The sequence below is a fragment of the Streptopelia decaocto genome (genome assembly GCF_964273445.1).
Source record: "Streptopelia decaocto genome assembly, chromosome: 2".
NCBI classification, from domain to species: domain Eukaryota; kingdom Metazoa; phylum Chordata; class Aves; order Columbiformes; family Columbidae; genus Streptopelia; species Streptopelia decaocto.
Window position 1 is genome coordinate 65352045 of NC_138655.1, and position 25313 is coordinate 65377357.

Consider the following 25313-nt stretch of genomic DNA (forward strand, 5'->3'; position numbering starts at 1 on the left):
AGCAAGGAAGAACCTACATTACATCACTATGGAGAAATCTCCCAAATCCCTTCTGGGGTATCAGCATGCTGGGGTGTCTCTCTGAAGTGCCCATATGCTAATGTATGCAGGATGGAGAATAAACATGGTAACTTAGATATCTGTGTACAGTTGCAGGGCTATGATTTTATTTGGCTCACAGATGAGATGGGATGATCACATAACTGCAGTGCTGCAATGGAGCGACACAGGCTCTTTAGGAAGGAGGCTGGGAAGATGAGGAGGTGGAGTTTCCCTTTATGAGGAAGAACAGCTGGAGTATATGGAGCTCTTTCTAGGGATGGATGATGAACCAGCTGAGGGCTTATGAGTAACAATTATTGAGTACACCAATATGCGAGATACCAGAGTGGGTCAATAATCTTTGAACAATCATGGTGATTGGGAGAAGTGCCTGAAGACTGGAGGAAAAGAAATTTCAGGAAACTACAGGCCAGTCAGCCTCAGGTCAGTCCCTGGGAAGGTGATCAAGCATATTGATTACCTGGATTTCAGCAAGGCTTTTGACATTGTGCTATAATGTCTACATAAAAAAGCTAATGGAACATGGGCTGGACAAGGTCCCTTTCAACCTCAAACATTCCGGTATTCTTTGAACTCCTAAACCACTACAAACATTACTGATGTCCTGCATGTAGTTACCTCAAACAGATATTGGACATCTTCAGATACAGCTAAATCAGATTTAAAGTCATCTCTTGTGCTTTAGAGTAATAGTTTAGGTTTCAGAATGTTCCTATAGTCCAAAGGTATGTCTAAACTGCTTTGGAAAATAACAGTTTTCTGGGATTTGGAATTAGACTGGTAATGTCAATTTGAAGTTTTTTTGGTGCAAGACCAAAGGCACAAGATATGGAAAGAGGAAATGTCTGGTCGATGTGTCCTGATTTTTGTCAGCCATAATTTGGAGTCATTTTCCAAGCTATGAAACTGTTTAGAAAGTAATTTTCATGTGTACCATTAGCTTAGTGCCAGTCACAGGCAGCAAACAAGCTAAGAATATGCCAGCAGCAAACAAAAATTCGTAAGAAAAGGTATGGTAATAAGGAATGTCATTAAATTCACCAGGTCACATCTCTCATTCAGGACACTTTCTCATTCAGATAAAAGACATTCTGTTTAAACATGTAGGATACTTCTCACCTGCAAAATACCCCCTACTGTGTAAATGAATGTGCACAGATAACTTCCTATAAAGTGGGACAAACATAGCCTAGCCTCTCTGCTTTCTCCACATTTCCTATATCATAATCCTATGACCTTCCCATAGTCTCATGGCCACTAAATATTTACCAGGACCCAGAAGAACCATGCTAAATCTAGTCATTCAGCAGCATTCAAAACCTCTAGAAGTCATGTAACTACGACAACTTCTCCCTGTTTAATTTCCATCATTTTGTCATCACTTTGGCAAAGAACAAAGGAAATTCACCACGGAAACACTCTTCCTTAGCAAGCAGAAATACCTAGATCCACTACATGGCCCACTCTCTCTTGGAGGTGAACAAACTTCTCAAAACCAAAAAATGTTTTCACACTGGCTTTCACACTCCCACCATACAAAAATCTTTACTCTCCACCTTGAGTGATGTCACAGATTCACAGAATGGTTGGGGCTGGAAGGGACCTCTGGAGATCATCTAGTCCAACCCACCTGCTAAAGCAGGTTCACCAGAGGAGATCGCATAGGAATGTGTTTCAGGCAGGTTTTGAATCAAAGAGACTCCGCAACCTCTCTGGGCAGCCTGTTCCAGTGATCTGGCACTCCCAAAGCAAAGAAGTTTCTCCTCATATTCAGATGGAACCTCCTGTGCTTCAGCCTGTGCCCGTTGCCCCTCATCCTGCCATTGGGCACCACTGAAAGGACTCTGGTCCCATCCTCTGATTATGTCAAATAACTCTCCATGAGGGTGAAGTTCCCACTTTTTCAAAGGACATGAGAACTGAAGGGAAAGTTTTAACCACAGAGCCGGAATTACCCTGCAAATAGAAGATCAGCTTTTGACAGACAAGTTGATTAATGACATGGTGGAATAACTGCTAAGACTGGGTACAACAGAGAAGGCAGAAACTTGGAGGGGGAAGAGGACTGCCCCTTTCATCAGCTGCCTGCAGTTAAAGGGGAGTAAATAAAACATGAAACTGCACTGGGAGCCAAACTATATGCAGATCAATCTGTTTGCTCCAGACAAATGAAAAAGATGGGCCAGATGTTAACAGCTTAGGTTCTTATTTCTCTGGGAGGCTGTCTGCCTGAGTTATATACTACAGAGTGGTCCATATCACCAGTTCACTCAAGATCCCAAGTGCAACACTGCAACACAAATATTCAGAGGATGAACTGCACCATATTCACGTCAGGGCAGATACAAGTTTTGGGCATGAATGAGAATATGTGAAAAAAAAAAAATCTTAGAAAAGCAATATTAATCCTCATCTTGGACCCCTTCTACCTTCTCTATACAGTAAATTAATAACACGAAGAAAGGGCAGAATTGTGACTGTGTGACACTACGTATGTTCTCCTATATTTCTAGATATGAAGCCCAAGAGGGATGACTGGGATGTCTTTTCTTAAACCCTTTTCTTAGGGAAAAGTTATCTCCTGCCCTGCAAAGGTTCCACTGTCCGTACAGGGCAAAAGAAGTTCTGCAATCTACTGAAACTCAATCCTGAACCATCACAAAAAAGCAAAAATCAAGACAGAGAAAATATGCTATAAATTTCAGTTGGACACAACCAGTATTGAAATAATCACAGTTCTTAGGAAGATATTTTTTTTAAAAGAAAATCTCAGTAAATAAATATATCCATGAACAGGCAACAGCACTGAAAAACAAAACAAAACAAAAAAACCCACACATCACAAAAGAGCACTTGTATCCTGAGCTAACTCCAGCTTTAGTCATTCACAGTGAAAGTGATAGGAGATGGACATATTTTTGAAATAAAACCTAAGTAATGGCTCCAGTCCTGCAAATGCTAACTTCCAGCAGTTTAACAGCTGCTTTATATTCTTGACTCCAGTGCTTGCAGATTACCTTCCACAGGGGAGTGGATTCTATTAAATTTGCATACCTTTCCAGGAAGGTTCATAACTCCAAAAGACATTCCATGATTTTTCCGAGATTTTATTTTAACCTCTTAGCAATCAAGACCCTGAATTTTGATAAATTGTTTCAGAAAATGTTATTTCGGTGAAGTGAGCTTACTCTCTTCTGATTTGGTTAGTATCACATTTTCCTGCTACTCATCTACATTATGTGAACAACTGTGCCCACTTTCAAATTTTATCACTGCACCATCAATTTTAATTTGAAAATATCCTGCAATTGCCTGATGAATGGAAGATAATTAGATACTCAATCAAAACTATTGTGTGGGGAAAATGCTTACAAGCTCAATGACTGTTTAGAATCATATTTCATCCTTGTATTATCGTTTAAAAAAAAAAACAAAAAACAAAAAACAAAACAAAACAAAAAAAAAAACACACAAGGACCAAAGCATAGCAAAACCTGAAACAGAACTAGGACAATGCTGTGGTATAAGCAAAAAACAATTTCAATGTGCAATCCTAACATCTGTTAACATAAGCATTGTCTTGAAACATTTTTTCAATATAATCTAAAAGGGAATTTTTTTCTTTGACTCTGGATTACTATTTGTTTCAGATAAAGTGATGATTTTTGTATTAGATCCCCTAGGAGACTCTTAACTATACAGAGATTCTCAGCCATGAAGTACAAGAAGTATAGAATTTACTTATCATTCTACTCCTTTATCTTGTGTTGCAAATACCAACCTATCACACATGCAGAATACCAGGTTTAAATATGAAGGAATGGTGAGAAGTTCTCCAAAAAAAAAAAAATCTTAAGTTTGATTTGGTTTTGTTCAAGACACCTGAAGTTTGACAAGCACTTAGTTCATGGGAACCCTGGGGCCTCTTATAGTGATAGCAGAGTGTCAGTCTTCAGTGCAGGAAGACACAACCACATAATAACACTGTATAGCTCTCATTCTCTGCCGAGTGATATTAATTTTTTTTCCTTTTTTTTGGGGGGGGAGGAAGGGGGGGTGGCAGGGAAGGGAGTGGGTGGGTGGTGAGGTTGGTTTTGGAAGCTAAGAGTTTAAGAAATCTCTTTGGAAAAAATAAGAAAATAAAAATATTGGATAAAATACTACTGCCATGAGAAAAGTGTCCTAGCATGGATGACATTTGCACAGGCCAAAAAGACACTTGTGCATGCCCTATATTTCGTGTCTAAATATCTCCCTTTCAGATTCAGAAATTTCTTACTGAATAAAATGCCTTGGTCATATCCATCTCAAATTATTGCAGTGATTTTTCCCCCTTAAAGCACTTACAGACACGAGCAAAGATACAGTTTCCCATTTTTAAGGGCTATATTTATATATCCTGCAATATTAGCACAAGTTACTTTCAGAGGCTGCCTTTCTGTAAAGATCATAATGTATTAACTTGATCATAGGAAAGCATAATTGTAAGACAGAATGGGAATTCATTCTCCTTTCCAAGCTCAACAGAATTTTAAGTCAAGTTGTTCATACAATTTTGCTGTACAAATGAGGCAAGAACTGGGAACAGGGCAATGTGAAGGAAGATCTTGGGCAATTCTGTGCCTGTACTTCTGCTTTGCAGGACCATCTAGATACCACTAAGAATGGAACCTCTATATTTCTGTTTATAAAACTCACTGGAACTATCTTTGGGAAAGGAAGATTGGGACTTGTTGAGAATAGGAACCTAAAACACATTGCAAAGGAAAAAAACAAGCAAGCAAACAAAAACTCATTTTTTCATAATGTGTGAAGCTGGATTAAATACAGACTTTGTTTTGCTAGCATTTTTTTACATCAATAGTTCAGAGTTTGAGGTATATATCCAATCTTGGTGAAAATTGGATTTTTCTGTCTTTTAAACCAGTGAAAGAAAAGTTTAAAAATACCTCTTTATTTGATACAGTATGTATTTCAACAAATGCTTAAAGAATATTTAAGGCCATATCAAGGCATCTCAAGCATTCTCCAGACACAAGAACAGACTATGTGAATAACTGTACAGTAACAACAGAAAAAAAAAGATAACTTCTGCCTCAAAAACTTCATATTGATATTCCAAAGAAGGCTTAACAACGTATTACCAGTTGGCTCTATAAATAGTATTAAATACTGGGCAGAAGTTGTCTGCTTATTTTGTCCCAACTATAGAACTTTATATTAGGAAAAGATTTCTCCTTCCACAAAATCAGATGAGCACATGGATATAGGAGAAATACCTGGGTGGAACATGGAAGGAAAGACCTAGCAGACAGAGATCTTCTCTTTTTCTTTAGGGTTCAAAATATGAACCAGTAAAAGCCACCTGACACAATTTGTGAAAAGAATGAAATTACACAGAAAACAAATAAAGAGAGACAGAATACAGGAAAAAGACACAACACCTTGAAAAAAATGATAAACAGTAGGAAGAGACAGTTTGAAAGACTTCTAGAGTTAAACAATAACATTTATAACATTTCCGTTTTCCTTCTCTCATTCTCTTCTCTCCATGCCTTTTCCCATATTTTTCTTCAGCTGCCTTCTGTGTCTCATGTCTCTTATCTTCTGTCTCCCTTTATGCTTTTCTGCTCTCGAAGCTGAGGGTACAGAGCTCCTTCTAGGATGAAATCACTGGGTATTATTCGGAGCTTTCAGCTTAAACATTAATGTTATCTGGTAAATTTGACGCTTCCAAACTCATTCTTGAAGAGAAAGTAATATTTTTCTTGCTGCCATAAAACCTCTTTGAAACCATGATGGAGAGTGGAAATCTCTGCTTTTCTGTCTCTCCTCAGAAGCCAAGCCTCAGAAGACAGAGTGCAATGGCACCTTGAAGTCTGCACAATGTATACCTACAAGCACCAAAAACTGGTGTCTCAAGTTTGCTTTCTGGCTGAAATTTAAAGGTCACCAGATATCTCATTTCTTTTCCCTTCCTAATCCCTCTCAGCCCCTCAGTAACTCACTCATTGCATCTGCTTATCCAAAAAATACTTATCAGAACTGACCACTAACTCAGATGCTAGTTTGTAGACTCTACAGTGAAAGTACAAGGTTATAATAAACAAACTTCTAGATTAGACTTCTACTCTGCTTCTTCTACAGGAATAGGCATATACTACACTGAGAAGGCTTGTTTACTAGCTGCTTTTCATTGGAATGATTTTCTTTTTTTTCCAGTATTGTATTTCCTGGAATGAGAACTGGCATTTATGGATGCTAAATGCTTTTCAATTTAGGTAAAATGGACCCTGACAACATTTTTGAAGTAGATATCACTGTGCAAAATGTAGCAGAACCTTAAGAAATCCTACAAGTGTTAATCAAGACAGTCAAAAAAGTGCTGTTTTGTCCACTCACAGGGGATACTTCTCTTAAGTTTTTGTCACCAAGGTATTTTTAGATTATTAAACTCCATGAAGATTGTGATAGAGTCACTAGAGAAAATACTTTATCTTTTATTTTTCATATTATTAATCCATTTCATTAGCTTACTGCACACTTCTCATTTCTTCTGTCTTTTTGAAATGCCACCTACACTGATGAAATTACATTAGGAGTTCTCAATATTTCCAAGAAGCAGCAGAGAAATCACATAAAGAGATGACTATTAAGAAGTAGAGAAAAACAAAGAGTCACTTGAGACGATCACAATTTAACTTGTTTTAAAAACAATCTCAGACAAGATACTCAGTGGGAGGGAAAAATATATATTTTAAAAAATCTAGAAATATCACGAATATGGTACCAAATGTGAAGCTGAAATGTAGTTTCACTGTATTTTAACGTGACAGGGGAGCAAAAAGAAACAGCTGAAAAGAGTCTGGAAGAAGCGTCTTATCACAAAACAAGGAAGCCAGAATCCTTCTGAGTGTAATCAAGTGCTAACTTGCAGTTTGAAACATATTATGAAACAAAAGGAGTGAATAAATAAAATGACCAATACGCAAGAAAGAACAGTAAAATACTGAAGTAAGATAAACTAGAATTACTGATTTGCAAATACAGCATTACCTGAAAACTAGCACATGACTACATATTCTTCTGTTTCACTGTCATATTCTGAAGCCTCTATATCTTCTATAATACTGGTGGCTCCCATTAGTTTTGAGTTATTGATAGCTAAGTGTGGCTTTATTCTCATGACTCTCCATACCAAAACATGAAGCTCAGCAAACACAGACCACAAGAATGTTGCTTGGTTTGCCTAATTCAAAATACAATCCCAAACAGGTAGTGCTAGACAGCAGCAATATTGGAGGCACCAATTACTGCAAAATCTCCAATCAGCTGAAAACTCACTTGGGAATTGGAAAGAAGAGAGGGTCAGGACTTTTCTGAGAGCTGTGTGTGCAAAAGCTGTAATTCTTCAGAGATGATAATCATTAAAGCTAGCTTTGCTTTGAGCAGCAGGTTGGACTAGACAACCTTGTGAGGTCTCTTCCAACCTAAATTATCCGATGATTATATATCATAGCAAACACTTAAAGCTGAAAATCCTGAAAGTATTTTGTAACCTCATTTATGAACCTCTGCCACAGAATTATTAACTTTTTAAACAGAATTTTCTCCCAGAGGATGAGAATAGGGCAGCAGCCCACAAAATCTAGGACATAGAAGCACAATGGCTATGAATTTGTCCTAGATAAGTAACAGAACTGATTCAGTTTGTGTATCACCCTTATACCAAGTCAATTTACACAATTTAAACATTAATGCAGTGGAAGAGACATTTCTGCGTGTACAAACAGACCTGAATAACTTACAAAGGATACTAATAGTGAGCTGTGCTATTGGCAAGCATGGAATTCAGGTCACCTGAAAAGTCATAATGCTTGAGACCCAAGAAAGGGAGTCTCAAGCCATGCTAGCAGAGTCAGATATACAGATATTGCCCATGTGCTTCAAGAACTGAAAGCACATTGGCATAAACATCGCCATTTTATCGACCTGCCTTTTGTCTCTCTATGTGACCTGGAGAATAAGAAAGATGTAATGCTTATAAGAGAGTTTTTCCACCAAGTAGAAACAATTGGGTGATAACACAAAGCATCTAGAAAGGGTTCCCAAGGGAAATGGCTGAAACAGAAGCAAGAGATCCTCTGTAATTTTTGCCTCCAGAGATAAATTGGAGCAAGACTGATAATCTGAGCAACTGAGACAACTGCCTCATTACAAGGCAAGGTAAACCAATAAACAGCTTTTTGACTTTCAGGATCAGCTAACTTGTGGACAAGCTAGGTAAGCTTTAATTACCAGGATATAAGATCATAGTACAAATTGCAAAGAGACAGCAAACAATAATCCAACTAAAGAAAAAAGTTATCAGCTAAAAAAAACAGAAGTTAGACGGCAGCTGAAGAGATACAATTGAGTTCCTATTGACTAAACCATACGAGTATGAAGTCTTCTCTATATAATATGAACAAGAAGCCAATATCTATCCCCACATGTGTTTAGGTGGAAGGACAACTGGAAGAAATTAAGATGCAAATTGTTCTAGATTAAAAAAAAAAAAAAAAAAAAAAAAAAATCAGTCTTTCTGGGAGATGGAAAAAAAATGAGAGAGAGAGTATAGTTCTCTCTTTCTGCAAAGAGTAAACCCACCTGATTTAGTGCATAGGTTTCTCTTAAGACCCCATTAGTTTATTTTTGCTTATGTTTGCTTATTTTATATGAGAATAAACAGAGATGACATTCAGTTACTTCTGGTCTAGTGGCTTGTACTGCATTTTCAGCACAGAAAAGAAGAATCGTATTCTAAACTCAGTGGCATTTTACAACAAAGAGTGAAATTTTAGATGTTATTCAACAATTTTGTCACTTTCAAAACATGTTAGAAGGATAGTTTTGCCTGACGTTCCTTTAGAGGGAAAATTCTGGTTTCAGTGGGTGTACAGAATCAGTCACAGAATACCAGCTTGGAAGGGACCACAAGGATTATCTGGTCCCACCTATTTTAGCAAAAGCACAATCTAAACAAGATGGCCCAGCACCCTGTCCAGCTGAATCTTAGAAGTGTCCAATATCAAGGAATCCACCACTTTCCTGGGGAGATTACTCCAATGGCTGATTGTTCTCATAATGAAAAATGTCTCCAGGAGTACCTGGTACCAATTACTCCTCATCTTTTCCATGTGATTCTTTATAAAAAGAGAGTCTCCATCTTCTTTGTAGCCAGCACCTGGAGGTCACTAACAGGACTTTATGGTCCCCTGTCTGGGAACTCCACCCACACCTTTACTCCTGTGTCTTCAGTCTCTGACAATGGATCTGCTCAGCAATCTCTAGGCCTGACTCTAACCTGCAGATTAACTTCCCAGCTTGGCCTTGGACCTGCCTCCTGACCATGAACTTACTTGTCTGACTGGTCTGCACCCTTGGCTTAGCCTGTCCTCCAGCTCTGGGCCTGCTCTTCTCCCTTGCAGTGGGGCTGGGCTCTGCCCAGCCATCCCATGTTCTCTCCCTCTGTTGCTGGTGGGTCCCACCCCTCACTGCTACCCGACAGCCAACTACTTATTTCCTCCAGTTCTTCCTGTGCTTTCACTGTTTGCACAGGGAAGGAATAAACTCTGCAGGGAGCTGAAAATGAAGGATGGAACCTCCTATAATTTCAAAGACTCAGGACTCAACATGCTCTAGAAAGACCACTTGAATTCAAGGAAGTTTTAACTGGATCGGTCATTACCTAAAGGCTTGAATGAATCACAATAAATTGAGTTTACAGTTTGACACAGAATGTTGTTGCTTACCTTTCAAGAGGAATAGAAAAAACTTTGAACTCAAGTGCAGCACCCTAACAAATCCTTGGAAGCTGCAGTTTTAACATTTAGGCAAACCTGACAGACATGAAGTCCATACCTCTGTCCTAAAGGAAGATCAAGAATCCCTATGTTGTGTTTGCTTGGTCTTAGCTTAATAAACTCTCCATGATGAGGGTTCAACAACCTTCCCAGTCTATTCTACTGTTTTCCACTTTTAATCTTTCTCATGAAACCACTTTTAATCTTTCTTCTCTTCAAGAAGGAAGTAGATCAGAGACGTCTGTAAAAACAGTCAGTAATCTAGAAACATTTCACAGATATCTCTGATCTACTTCCTTCTGGAAGATGATACTAGACTGAGGTTCCAACTTACATCTGAGAACTAAGAACTGTTGAAGTTCACTCTGTGTGTTTTAAGTGTCAATATTGCATTACATTGAGGGTAGTGAAATGAGAGCTGTTTGTTTGCTTCCTTTTTACTTTTTACAGTAGGTCAAGCAGTTTGACTTTCTTGACCCTTATGCAGTTCGTGGTTCATCACCGCACTTCCTGTATCTTCCACTGGAGATCTACTGCCTAGATAGCCATTTGCACTTTTTCACTAACGTATTATTTATATTAAAACATTTCTCTGCTTGTCAAGATCATCCTGAAACCTAATCCTGTCCTCTGCAAAGTGCTTGCAGCTTTTCCCAAGTACGTATCAGCTGCAGATTTAATAAACATTTTTTCTATCCCACTATCTAGAGAAAACCTTATCTCTTTCTAGAGAAAAACACTTGACAGAATCCCATCCTTCTTGTTTGACACTGAACCACTGATAACTGCTTTTTGAAATTATAATTCCAAACCAGAGAAGGATAAAGCATATCTTGCTTTTTGGTGACTTTTTCCTTCAGCATTTGTTTTAAAAGCAAATATTCAACTGATCTGATGTCAATTAACCCTGGTGGCAGAGACATTGGTTAAATACTACTCTTACAGTATCATTATCACGATTAAGTTTCCCTACCTTTCTTTACGAACACCTTTAACATTTTTAGAAGTTAAAAAACATCACGCTTATAACCTACTCCATTTCTTTGAGACCCTGTTATCTCAGCACAGACAGAAACTAGATTTCTTTCCATGATTTATTCTTGTTAATTCCATTTTGGTTATTGCTTAGCATCTTTTTATCTTCTGGGTGATTCCAAACCGATTATCTACTCAAGTGTCTTTCCAGGAATTAAATTTAGCCTGACTGGTCTATAATTCCCTGGGTCCTTATCTGTTTTGGGGAAAGACAGACACAAAGGTTTCTTCCCTCCTCCTACAACTCACTTTTTATCTTTTAATTCTCAAAGCATGTAAGGGAAGACTCTTAAGATCTCTTAAGTACTCCACAATGAATTAACTGCGCCACACAATTTGAAAATATCTGACTCATCTAAGCAGACTCCAACCTATTGTTACCCCTGTTCACTAGTTTTAATTATGCTAGTCTTCAGAACTCAGGGTTTTTTTGGGTTTGTTTTGTTTTGTTTTTTTAAAAAATGCTGAGGAAGGAAAAGAAAAACAACAATAAAAACCAAAACCCACACAACCACAAAACTGGCACGCCTCTATTAATTTTGCCTCCCTGCTAATTAATGGGCCAACTCTTTCCCTTGTCTTGCTCTGATTAATTACTTATAGGATGTTTCCTTTTAACTACTTCTAGTTAAAACCATGCTTGGTTAAAACCACTTGGCCCATAGATTATTGCAATATCTATGACCAAAATGTTACTCAGGGTGAAGCTCATAAGATCTGGAGGGTGCATAATATGTGATCTTATCAGTTCTGGGGGCTTCAGTGATTTCTGTCTCAGTAGGCTCCTCAGTATTTTCCACCACAGACTTACCACACTTTGAGCCTTAAAGTTCAGACTGATCAGATTGATGCTTATAATATAACCAAGGAAAAAAGGAACACAATGACATTAGATTTATTCTCTCTTTTAAGTGAACTGATGTCAGGACACAAGCCCCTTTCAAAATCATACACTTTGGCAAGCCAAAGAATATAAAGAAACATTTGCTACGCAGAAAAATATAAAAGCTTTTCTTTTGCACTTGGGTGCAATGTTCTTGGTGTAAAAAACAGTAAAGGAAAAGCACTAGTGTTATTTACTATAGGCAGTTAAATAAGCCTCAGAAAGGAATTAAGTTTATTCAGTATAGCAAATGTGACCTAGTAAGACGAAGCCAAACAAGACTGAAACAGTGGGTCTGTTTCTTTTTACTTAATTGCTATTAATGGAGGAACTAGCTCCTCAGAAGCCTGATATTAGTACTTCTCTTTGTGTACTGGAAATATGCGAATCTTACCTCTGAGAACCTTTGTACATCCTGGGTCAAAGTTCCTACTCTCTTCCACTGATAATATTTGAGTAACTTCAAAATAGCTGGGTTCACTGCATTATCAGATGGCACTGTCCGGAAGAAATACGGATATTTTTTCTTATCGGCCAACTCTGGGGTTGTTGCTGCAAACGAAAGCTGAAAAAAATAAAACAACAAAAAAAAATGAAAGTCACTGTAAGTCATCTATCATCTAGAAGAAAAACATTGCTCTTCTCAGTGCAACAAGACACATTGTAGTAATACACAGAATTTTCACCATCATACAGCTTGAAAGTCCTACCAGAATCACTTACTAATTTACTTTTAAAGTAATTACTTTCAAAAGAAATACCTTAATTATATAAACCACCTGCTACAAAATTAAATGAGGGAATCTTCAAAGTCAATGATGTACAATCAGAGCAAGAAGCTCTAAGTGAGTAAATCTCTATGATTAACTCCCCATAAACTTCCTTCTACATTTTCTTCACAAAAGTTGAGAATTGTTCCAAGGAGATTTTCTCAAACTCTTACATACCTTTGAATTAAAGAGTAAACCTCTAGTAGCCCTTCTTCTTATCTTCAGATATGTACCAGAAATGGAGGGAATAATTACAGCAGCCAAGGCTGCAGCTCAGAAGTTTACCTGCCTCCCAGTTTCCTCCACTGAAGCAGCCCCCTGTGATCTCTGTTATCAAAGAGGACTCAGTGGCTAATTCTAAGCACCTGAATACACCAGAATTTTTATGTGGTTTCAGAATGCTTATAATGAGAGAAAAGACAAAATCTGTTAACACTAAAAAATCAGGAAACTTCACTGAATTCTTCTGCCCAAGCTAAAGGCAGCATATTTTTCTGTAATCTGCTCTATTCTATTCATTTTTGTGAATGGTTTTTCAGGCAGTGTTGTGAAGGGAATGCCTTTATATTCACTTTATGAAAATATTCCTACTCCAGATACTTGTGGTTATTTCCTCCAGTATTTTTTGAGTTGCTAGCAATGTGTTTCTAAGTTTATTTTCAGCCATGCATAGCAGTTGAGCTTTTTTTGAAGTAGCAATTTAATGCAAATTGGTGTGACTGTTGAGAAATAGGCTCTTTAATACAGTTGTGTTAAGTCTTTCAGAATCAATAGTCAGAAAGTATAGGGGAATTCAAGCCTATATAAGTATCTCCAACCATAGTATTAAGTTTATACTTTTTTTCAATCAAGCATACAATACATTTGGGCTGGAAAACCTCTTTTGAATTTCAGAACAGAAAATTTCGATCTGAAATAGCAGCTTTAACTTTTTCTTCATGTTTATAAAATCTAGATTTTGCCTGTCAGAGAGAGAACTCATCCTGTGTTTGATTTTAGACTCACAGAGAACATACTACATTGTTATAACCTCCTAAACCTGAATAGAGTTTATTTTCTTAATTAAAATGCCTGAAATCCAAACAACTTAACGTGTGTATAGCTGAACAGTTTACACGTTATCATTCAAAAAGAGAAGATTCTTTCTCCTCACCAGTCATTAGCTAGAGGAGGTTTTTTAAGACCTTCTGCTGCCATGTAACTCTAATGTAAAGTATTTTTAATGTACCAACTGCTCTTTTCTCAGATTTTATAGAAAAAGCACACTAAGAGGTATGGTGCTATTGCAGTCTTGATTTTCCAAAACCGTATTTGTAGGTTTACTTAGAACTTCCTAATATTTAGTAATCACCAGTGAGTTTGTGAAGAGCTGATTTCAAGGGGAAAATAATGAAGGGCTGCCACATAGACCGAGCCAGCTTTTCTGTCTAGCCTTGTAATGTTGAACATCATGCATCCACTGCATCATGGATGAGGGAATTAAGGACCTCTATCCTCTGGCAGAAACTGAGAAAATTTGACTTTAGAAATGCAGGATGAAAAGAAATGCCTCTCAGCAGCCTGGCTATTTGCAGCCTAGTGACTGCAAAGGACTTGTTTTTCAAGTTATTACGGTTTTGGATCGAATCTAATTTGATTGATCCATAAGTAAAAGAAGTCAAGAGCAATGCTGAGACAACAGTAGTGAAAAGCAACATCGGCAAGGTTCACAAAATTGAACAGTACATTTTTCTTATCAAAAAATCCCTTAGTAACTAGGATAATCTCTGTAGCCATGAGCTGGCTTTGGGGTGGAGATCTGTGATAGAAGCAAAGGTAATTCAGATCCATCTTTTGACATTTTAGTGACTTCAACAAAGTGCCTGTATGAGTATCCTCATTGACCACATTTCCTTGGGAAACACTGAAGCAAAACTTTAGCTCTTTTCACTGATTAAAGGAAGATAAAGAAGACTCATAACTTAGATTTCTCAGCCATGTAAAGTGAGGTGAGGTGAGACGACTCCAGGTTTGTGTGTAATACTAATAACACCTGAATTACAAAAGAACATTCCTCTTAACTTTCTTTTTGAAGAATGGTTTTATTAAAATATAAAATGGGAAAATTTCATGCCCAAACAGATCTTGGAATGTCGTATATGTTCAGAGGCCTTTCAAGCATCACATATAACATGGTTGGTCTCATTCTGCATCACTTTGCCATTTTAATAAAATACCCATGAGAGATGGATGAATAACCTGAAATAGATATGTGGGGTTTTTTTCTTTTTTTCTCTTCTTTCTCACAAAGGTTAAGTCATTGAAAAGATTTAACTTTTCACAAAATCATCCTTATGAGAGTTTGGGGACATGCAATGAATTTAACCCAACAATCACCAGCACTCAATTGTATATTTTGAGAGGGAAAAACAAGAAGAAAAAACTTATTACATTTTAAAAAGTGATGATGAGAAGATCTTGTTAATAAATAAACCAACACAATGTAGACTTACTGGAAAAGCCCATGATATAGCACAGTGTCCTGGTTTTGTTAAAAACAAGTTTCTCTTTTAGTGAATTTGCCTGTCAGCTAAAGCCTTCATATTAACTGCATTTTCCTGGAGAACCAGATACATGTTTTGGTATACGCAGCAATGGAATACAAACTTATTGATAAGCATGGATGGACATCTCGGGAGAGGGACAACGAGAAACAGGTGACCAAGAAACTGACCAACTGTGTATAACATTCCATTCACATTAATACTTCATATAAAAAGTGGGAGATCACGAGGATCTCGTCCCTTTTTTCCTTATGGCTGACATTAGGAGAGGACCTTGCTAGTTGTCCCTGCAAACTGAGGCCTAGTGAGAGACTGAATCCAGCTCCGGTTGGCTGCAGAGTCTAATCCAGGACTTTGGGTGCTGGCTCTGCAGTTGCTGGGACTTTCAAGATTGGTTTTGTATATTTTGTATTATTTTCTCTATTCTTATTAGTAGCATTAGTAAAACATTTTTAATTTTTCCAACTCTCTTCTCTCTGTCCTTCTTTCCCTCCCGATCGCCTGTCCTTAGTGGGAAGGGGGGAGAGGGAGGGGCAAAAGGGGGAAGTGGGGGGGAGAGGAGGTTAACAATACATCTGCCAGGGTTTTATTGTCACCCTGCAATATAAACCCTCGACACACAGCTATAAAGACATATCAGTAAAATATTCATAATAAAAACATTGATGAACCTAATAAAACAACACAGTCCACTCACACATGCATTGAGATGGTATAGGCCTTGCTAAATGAACATAAATCCTCCGCATTTTAGGGCTAAAGTTGTTTATTCGTTGCTGATTTGAAACTTGAATCTATTAAAAGGCAAACTTCTTAGAGTTTCTTTACTTCATTCTGCAGGATTGAAAGCCATAGAGATCTGATTCTGCTTTTTGTTGTAGGAATTTCTTCACCTAACTGTTAGTTAGTTAGTCAAGAATCTGGATGAATGGCAACCCTACTGCTCATATAACTTTTTGCAAACCACAAAGGTACTATTTTTCACATTACTATATTTTCAGAGCATACATATTCATGCATTGTTAAAAAAAAAAATCTTCCAGGTGTTACATATCTGCCTCTCTGCAAAGAAGACAAGTGAGATATAAAAAAGTTATAAGCAGGATTATAACTCAGCAATAAATGCCTGTGGGGGGTATGATGTCATTAATTCACAGAAAACTATTTTACAAAACTGTCAAAAGTCAAACTTCAAGAAGGCATGAAAGGCAGGAAAAAAAGGTTTTTTTCAAATTGCTATAAAATGAAGGACACAGTGGACATATACCAGGTGATAAATTATAATTGTGTGTGTGGTGTTTGTATATGTGCATTTGCAAACAGACTCTGTGCATATGTTTGTAGATCTAGAGAAAAAAAAAATCATTCATATTTATTACATATATATCGGTTTTAATAGTGTCAGAAAAATTGAAGCTACTTCTCAGGTCATCTCTGAGAAATCTCTTTCTTTAGAATATCTGCTTACAATTTGATGCAATTTGTGAGCAACTGCTTCTGAATTTAAAATTAGTATATGTAGGGAAACATATGTAAGCTATGACTCAGATGAAGATTTCAGGGATGAAACAGAGTTTAGAATTTTTAAATCGAAAAGAACATAGCATTTACCATCCAAGTAAGAATAACCATAGTACAAACTCAAAACCAAATAGGCCGAGGTATTGAAAACCTAATGTTTATTACTTCATTAATGTCATAAATTAGTAGAAGTTCTGCTGCTTAAATATGACAAGTCTCCTCAAATTCTAACATGAAAAGCTCTATTTGACAGCTAAAATGCACTCTTTCTGACTTTTTAAATGATTCTTACTTAGCAGTTTTGTTAGAAAGTATTTTGTCTGCATCTGGTAAAGAAAAACAATAATGTTAATACCCCAGAGATCATTCAAATCTGGAGTGAGTATGAAAGGAATCAGTGTAAAAGGACTTTCAAGGATGTCACCTGAAGCTGATTAACTTCTACAATGTTTAGCTTACTGTGGCACTCTCCCTGCCATATACCCCACAGACCAAGTGGCAGCAAAAGCACAGCTGACTGGAGCAGTCCATAAAGGGTGACCACAAGCTGGTATTTAAGACAAAGTCCTAGCCCCACCAAGTCAGTGCCAAAACTTCCACCAACTGCCTAAGAGCCTGAGTACCCAGAAATCAGATTTAGTTGGTGAGATTTAACTACACCAGTGTAATTGCACCTCTGTAGGTCATCCTGACATTTTGCAGTTTACCTACACTCAGATCTGCAGTAGTACAGATTCTGCATTTTTAAAAACAAAAATATACAGCTGGCTCAAGAGTGAGCCAAGCAGTTGTGCTTCATTGCCAAGAGTGGAGAAGCAGAGCAGGAAGACAGTGAATGGCTTTATCTTACCATGTGAAAAGAAAGGAAGCAACAAATACCAGTTCTTGAATGGGTCCAAAGCAGAAGAATTCAGGAAATGGTGTGAAACCGAAAAAGAAAAAAAAACATTAAAGATGATGCAGAGGGGATCTGATGGCACTATGTGTGTAAAAGAGTGTCTTACAGTAAGAAGTTTTGAGGCCAGAAAACATAAAAAGTTTTTGTACTTTAAAAACGAAAGGGCTTGGAAACTACCCAAAATTGAAAGAGTCAGATTTTACTTTCATACTAAAGAACAAAACAACCCACAAAAACAAACAAACAAACAAACAAAACCCCAACCAACCAACCATTATTCCACAGAAGTCAAGGCAATTTCTTTGGATTCACATTGAGAGCCAAAGCAGACTTTGGTAATGGAGAAGAGACAATGTTTTTGAAGTATTATGAAAAATGCTTCAGCTTAATACAACAGATGGCCAGGTTAAGGAATCTGAACTGGTGGACTTTGCTTAAAAACTGTAAAATATACAGAAGTATTTTTATTCAGGAGGTCTTGGGGTATATGTTTTGATAAATTAAATTTTCTCCAGAAGGTGATACTTATTGAAACAGAAAAACATTAATTTTGTTGAAAATTCATACAGTTGCTTCAAAGCATTGTGGGTAACACTAGATAGATTGAGGTGAAAAAAAAAAAAAAAGTTAAAGCAAAGTGTAGAAAGGAACAATGCTGCACAAAGGGAGTAAAACTAGCTCTATAACCTCAGATGAACGTGAAATGAGGCATGGTAGAATAAACTAAAAACATCAATCTAAAATGCTTTCACATTAAAGCAAGTATGTTCCTGTTTTAGGGAAGTAACAGTGCATTCCCTTTAAAAAAACAGTACAGAAGTGAGAATGTTAAGATGATAAGCTCTAGTATTCATTTAAGAAAATGGGATGCAACACTAATGAAATCAATAGGAAAGACTAGGAGTTACGTAAGAGAGGATGGATATTAGAGAGCTGAAACAAAATTAGAAAAGGGAACAACACTATGACTGTGTATGTTCCATATAGATGTCCAGAGGCTGGAAGCTGGAAGGCTGAAGCCACTTTGCAGTTTCAAGAACTGCAGAAGGAAGTGAAGTTGCCAGAAATGGCAATGTTCTTATGGCTTTATTGTCTCTAAGAAGCATTTATGCTTAAATGTTGTCACTATAATAATGTGCAGACATCTGGTTAAAATAAAACCACAGAACTATCCCTGGGGTCACCCTAATGCAAGGCAACAGGTCTGTTTAAGAGTCACGTATACTTAAGGGGACTGTATTAGCTGAAGTAAATCAATAACAGAAACCCTTCGCAAAGTTACTGTAGGTCCACAATGCCAGTGGGGCAGGAAAGTGCACCCCTCTGATAGAATAATTTTGGTTGGAAGAGAACCTTAAAATCGAGTTCAACCATAACCTAAATCTGGCACTAAACCATGGCCCTAAGAACATATATACATATTTTAAACCCTCCAGGGATGGTGACTCCACCGCCTCCCTGGGCACCCTGTTCCAATGCCTGACAACCCTTTCCATGAAGAAATTTTTCCAAACATCCAATCTGAATCTTCCCTGGCACAACTTGAGGCCATAGTGTGACCTGTGGATGATCAGCAGTATCTCCCACTACAAACTCCCCAGCAGCTCAAAGGAGCACCCCTAAAACCTGGAAGGAGGTACCAGAACATCTGGATTTGTTAATCCCAAATTGAGAAAGAGGTGTTACTCTCTCCAATTGCCCCTCCAGAGGAGCAGGCTGTGAAACTAAGATACATGCTCTGTGCACAGAGTATTATACACTGAGGGGGAAGGGAAGAAGGGAAGGAGACAGAGAGGGAGGGAGGGAGGGAGGGTAAGAAAAAAAAGGCAGTCTTAGGTAACAGGGTAATCTCCCTTTAATAAAATGTCATTGGCGAAGACAAGTGATTCATGTTTGCAAATGGGGAAAATTAGCTTATTGAGCACCAGAGAGATTAGCTTAATTTTCCTAGGCTTCTGCACTTGCTTATACAAGTATTTTATTAGTGATCCCTAGAAATTTAAATCTGCCTGTTTCTACAAGACTAATGTTGATGAAGAGTTTTGTATATATGGCAGATATCACCTGTATTTCCTCTGCCTTTTCTAGAAAGCTAAATTATGCTGATAAATCAACATGGCTAAACAGGATATTAACTGCTGATTCAATTGATTGGTGATATCATTTATTATCATCACAACTGAAGATTGCATGTCACGTATTGTTAGAGAGGAAGAATTATTTCCTGTGAGAAAGGAAAATAATTATTTTCAAAAACAAAGCATAATGTCAGAAAGCTCCACAGAAAATACTCTTACAGTAGTACAGGATTGCACATATAGAATCTCATAATACAAAAATAAAAGGATGAAACTCAGGAAGATGATAATTTGTGGCAATATGTACTTGTGACACCACACACCATTCCTTTGTGTGCCTTGCCAGGAGCTCTAGTGCTTTGACAAGCCTGTGCCAACAATAATAATACTCGAGCGTGGGCATGTGATGACTTGATGGTCCCAGGAGATAGAAGGACCAGAATGGAAATTAATGAATAATGAAGAGTTAAAAGATTTGCCTCCTGCTACTCTTGAGACAGCCTTAGACAATTAAATAGCATTTTTAATTGAATGGTAACTGATGTTTTGTAATAAATATTAAAAGACACAAAATATGAAGATTTAGGTTAAATGTTAATAATCATTTAAAGATTAAAAGTAACCTTACTATACAAGCCAACTTGCCCACATGCAGTCAGACTATCATTGAACTTGATCTTACTGCTAGCCAAGTTATGAATAAATTTTAAGATAATAACAGTACTTGGAATATTAAAATAGTGATATATAATCAAGAATATTAAAGAGAACCTTAAGAAATACATTATAGCATGTGAAATAAAAAAGTGACATACTAGACTGCTCCTTCCCACCCCAATAAACACAATGTATCATTTAATCAACTTTGATGGATGATTTAAAGAAAAGGAATGTGGAAATAACATTGCTAAGATGGTCACAAACACCTATCTATTTGGAAAATATTTCAACATAAGAAGTTAAGTGCAGCAATTTCATTGACAAAGGCATTGCATAGATCTTTAAAGCCAGTGAAAGGAACACACAGCAACACAGACCAAGAAAAAAACATAATGTTTCTTGACAATTTGCATGCACAGCTGTTGGTGACAAGAGTCAGACACCGACAGGGAAGGATCTGGTTCTGAACCTGACCTAGGAATCAAAGTGGAAGTCTTCCCTCCTACCTGTAGTCTGATACTGATCCTCAAACAACACAGGTGAGGCACTAATGTAAGTTGAAAGAAGGGGGACTAAATAAGAAAATATTAACAAGAAATTATGTTTTTCCAGCAGTGGTGAATCAGCTACCTTTTTACCTGTCATCAATAATCTTAAATATTTACTTGAATGAAAGCTCTGGAGATTCCACCATACTTACACTCAGAAGATTTTATGGGATTTCACAAACTTCAGTGCTACAACAAATAAATCTAATGATCATTAAAACTGTTCTGTTAACTTTGTGTGAGTTTTCATGACAGTTCCAAGAGGAAAACAGAAGACTGGGGGAATATCTGAGTCCTCCATTTGGGTCACAACAACCCCAGGCAGCGCTATGGGCTTGGGGAAGAGTGGCTAGAAAGCTGCTTGTGGGAAAAGGATCTGAGGTGTTGATTGACAGCCAGCTGAAAATGAGCCAGCAGTGTGCCCAGGTGGCCAACAAGGCCAACAGCATCCTGGCTTGTATCAGGAATAGCGTGGCCAGTAGGACTAGAGAAGTGATTGTGACACTGTACTCAGCACTGGTGAGGCCGCACCTTGAATCCTGTGTTCAGTTTTGGGCCCCTCATCATAAGAAGGACATTGAGGTGCTGGAGAGAGTGCAGAGAAGGGCAACAAAGCTGGTGAGGGGTCTGGAGCACAAGTCTGATGAGGAGCAGCTGAGGGAACTGGGGCTGTTCAGCCTGGAGAAAAGGAGGCTGAGGGGAGACCTGATCGCTGTCTACAACTACCTGAAAGGAGGTTGTAGCGTGGAGGGGGTTGGTCTCTTCTCCCAAGTAGCAAGTGATAGGACAAGAGGAAATGGCCTCAAGTTGCACCAGGGGAGGTTTAGATTGGATATTAGGAAACATTTATTTATGGAAAAGGTTGTCAGGCATTGGAACAGGCTGCCTAGGGAAGCGGTGGAGTCACCATCCCTGGAGGCGTTTAAAAGACATTTAGATGAGGTTCTTATGGACATAGTTTAGTGCTAGACTTAGGTTATGGTTGAACTCGATGATCCTGAGGGTCTCTTCCAAATGAAATGATTCTATGATTCTATGCCTCACTAACTATTAAATGGGCAGGGTGCTTCATCCAAATGGGAACATAAAAATACACATTGTATTAAACACAGTGGACAAGAATGGATCTCACGGACGAACATCCCTTTCACCATCCATAACACACTACCAATCTGATTAGAGCTACTGTTCCTTTTAAAATCAGATCTTCTGCCAAATACTCCTGCGCCCAATATCATCTGCCATTACCTTCATTAATTCTGTGTCTGAAATTGCTTCCACTGACTGCCTTTTGGCACCTGGGAGTTTCCAGAAAAAGCACTCCCAGCTGGTCTCAAGGTTGGAAGGCACCCACCTCCATGCTGCTGGCATTTCAGTGAATTAATCCAATCACAATAAGACTGATATTCAGCTGCATGCCTCTCTGGATACATTGCAGGAAGCAATTCTGGCTACTGAAAGAATCAATATTTTAGAGGATAGAAACTGGTTTAGATAAAATAAAATCCATATGAGAAGCACTTCAGCTGGAAGGTGAGTGCCTATAGGCTTATGTCTCATTTGCTTCCCACCTGAGTAGCCCAACCTGCTCCCAGCATGGTTCAGGAGCAACGGCAGATGTCTGAATGCAAGACATCAGAACAGAGGAAGAAGTTTGGTCTTTTAGCATTAAAATTTCCTACTCCAGTGAAGTCTGTGGGTTATGTTGCAGAATAGTGATTCAATCAATCCTCAGATGTGTTGCTTTTCTTTTTTCTCCCCTTGTTTTTATTTTTGTTTTTTGGGTTTTTTTTTTGTTTTTTTGAGTGGTTTATTTTTTTTTTTTTGTCTTCAAGTAATGGAGAGGATAGATGGTAGCTGAAAATTGTAGGAGATCTGCTGAAAAAAAAAAGAGAAAGAAAACTGCCTAGACATTAGCATTACTGCTTCACATGCCTCTCAGGCTGGAGGATTAAAACTTGCACCTACCTGTTCACACCAGGCAGAGTCTATATTTAAGAACTTTGTAGAAAAAAAGTAAGTTAAAGGAATTCCTTGAAGAATATTTCAGGTGAAGAGAAAATAGAAGAGTTATTAATCTTCAGAGCAGAAGAAAGTTACAAATCAAATCCAAGGCCAAGTAATGGGATCCATTTTAAGTTCTAATAAATACTGCCTAACAAACCTAATGCGTTCACCTTACTTCTGAGAGATGCCAAAGAAGTGTACCAAGGAGCTATGGAGAGTGTCCTTCAATTTGGTGGTTAACAAGTGCAACCAGTCAAGTTGATAGAGGCTTTGTGATTTATACAGTGTTTCAGGAGGTAGCCAGCTGCACATGACGCACAATCATCTCAAACAGATTCCCATATCCAAAAGTAAAGATTCAGCCTCCTTAGCATGAGGCTTCACTTGAGTTTTTCACTATTAATGGAAAATAAACAACTGCTGTCCCTATTTCATTCCATATTTCTTCTGACCATTCATTTTAAAAAGTCTATCACAGTTCGAAGCAGATATTAAAGAAAAAGGTACTAAGGGAATAAATCTGGCAGTCATGAATTGTTTTTTTTACTCTCTAGAAAACATTTTCAGATCCATATCAGGCACAAACCATTTACACCCAACACAGGTGTTTTGCTTACTGCTAGAGGTTTCCCAGAGCACTGAAATTAAATAGCAGATCTACGGAAGCTGCAGCAAAATTTGTTTTCTTTTCTAAACAGAATAAAAGACAAAATCTTCTGAGCATTTTAACAAATAAAACTGCATTGTGAAAGAGGCTTGTACATATCTTTTTCTGTCACACTCGGTTGCTTAGCATTTGGCTACTGGCCTGGATTATAATAGAATTCAGCTTCAAATCCCTGCTCTGCTTCAGTCAGAGCATTATTATTTATCCCAAATCAAGCAGTCTTCTATATGCATACTCTAGCTACCCAGCTTGCTTGTTTCTTGTCAGTAACAGAATCTTCTAAATAGTTACTGAAAATCAAGAAATTTGTAAAATATTTCACCTTTAATAAAACAGAATATATTGCCATAATCCATTTAAAAAATATATTTCCAGAACTATTCCCAATAGCTTGTTCCTGGCTGGCTGCCCCAAACTATTATCATTCTATTAGTATTGTTTGCTTGTCAGATTTCATTCAGCTAATATGTTAAAACTACAGCTGTTCTGTCTACATTTGGATTTTAAATATCTGTTTTATTATTTTTCCACCTCTAAATGATGAAAAGCAGGGGAAAACTTCCCCAATAGACAGTTTAATTGTGCAGTATGGGGGTGGTGCCTTGTTCTTCTGAGTAAATCAACCTTACACTCTTGTTGGAAACAGGGAGAAGGACCATTGGTGAGATTTAAGATGATAATTCCCCTTTATTTTTTAACTTTTTGTTTATTGGTGGAGTGGACACCCTGATACAGTCCCAGTTCTGCCCATTCCATATCTTATTTCTCTTGTTGCAAATATGGCATCTGAAGAAATACAAGTACATGATCATAACTCACAATGACACCCTTACAAACATATTTTTTGAACAGCCCTAAGTCATTAATTTGTGGTCTGTTTATTTCTTCATTGTCTTGTTTCACACCTCAGCAAGATATCCCAGATTTTTCAAGCCAAAACAGGTGACATCCTCACTAGGCAAAGTAGTGATACATAAAGAAGCTGTTCACATAGAGCAGCACAGCTCAGAGATGCCTTATCAGGTCCTGGGAGCAATACCATGGCACTAATTCTGCACGTTGTCTGGGCTAATTTGCCTTTTCTTTCAGCTCTGTAGCTTTTCTGATATCTCAGCACTGCATGCTGCAGTCAAACCCCAACAGAAGTATTTAGTGAGTAATCTGACATCATTTGCTTGGAATCGCACCTTCTGTAATAACGGATAAAGAGGGGTTATGCTACAGAAAGCAAGGGTTTGCTGGCGGGGAGAAGATGAAATAAAACCTGATAAGAAAATCAGGGAACTTCCTTTGCCAACAGACATTGCCAGGAAAAGAAGTACTGCTTGCCCAGCAGCAAGGGCAACTTGGGTTACATTGCAACTAAAAACCTTCAGCAGAAATGTCAGTCACAATTATGATTATAATATACTTGGCATTAAAATGTCAAATATGTCATTGATCCTCCTCTAAGAAATAACCAAGGTTATACATACTTTATGTTTTCTTTATCTACAGTCAATACAGATTTTAACAGGATGCTCCAGATAGAAAGCTGCATGTAGAAAACCTTTTACTAACATATGCAACTTTGAAATGTTCATGCAGATATATTCAGACAATCTAAACCACAAAACTATTTGTCAACTTAAACCTGTATTCCATGCTTTCTAATCTATGAGTGGCTGTACAAAAAAAAAAAAAAAAAATCTTATGAGGCATTATATAATCTATTTTCATAAAATAAAAAATGTCAAACAGTCTTGGTTCAAGTGCAGTTACAAAACAAAAATCCCATCTCTAATGTCACTGAGAA

General features: G+C 37.6%; 1 protein-coding gene across 1 annotated transcript in view; it reads right to left on the reverse strand.

Moving 5' to 3' along the window:
• GABBR2 (gamma-aminobutyric acid type B receptor subunit 2) overlaps window positions 1-25313 on the reverse strand; it is a gene marked incomplete at both ends in the record, with an annotated part of 486849 nt that overhangs the window by 280309 nt on the left and 181227 nt on the right. Inside the window, one exon of the mRNA XM_082045863.1 lies at window positions 12221-12391. Within this exon, the coding sequence (XP_081901989.1) occupies window positions 12221-12391 (171 nt within the window). The remainder of the gene's footprint in view (window positions 1-12220; window positions 12392-25313) is intronic.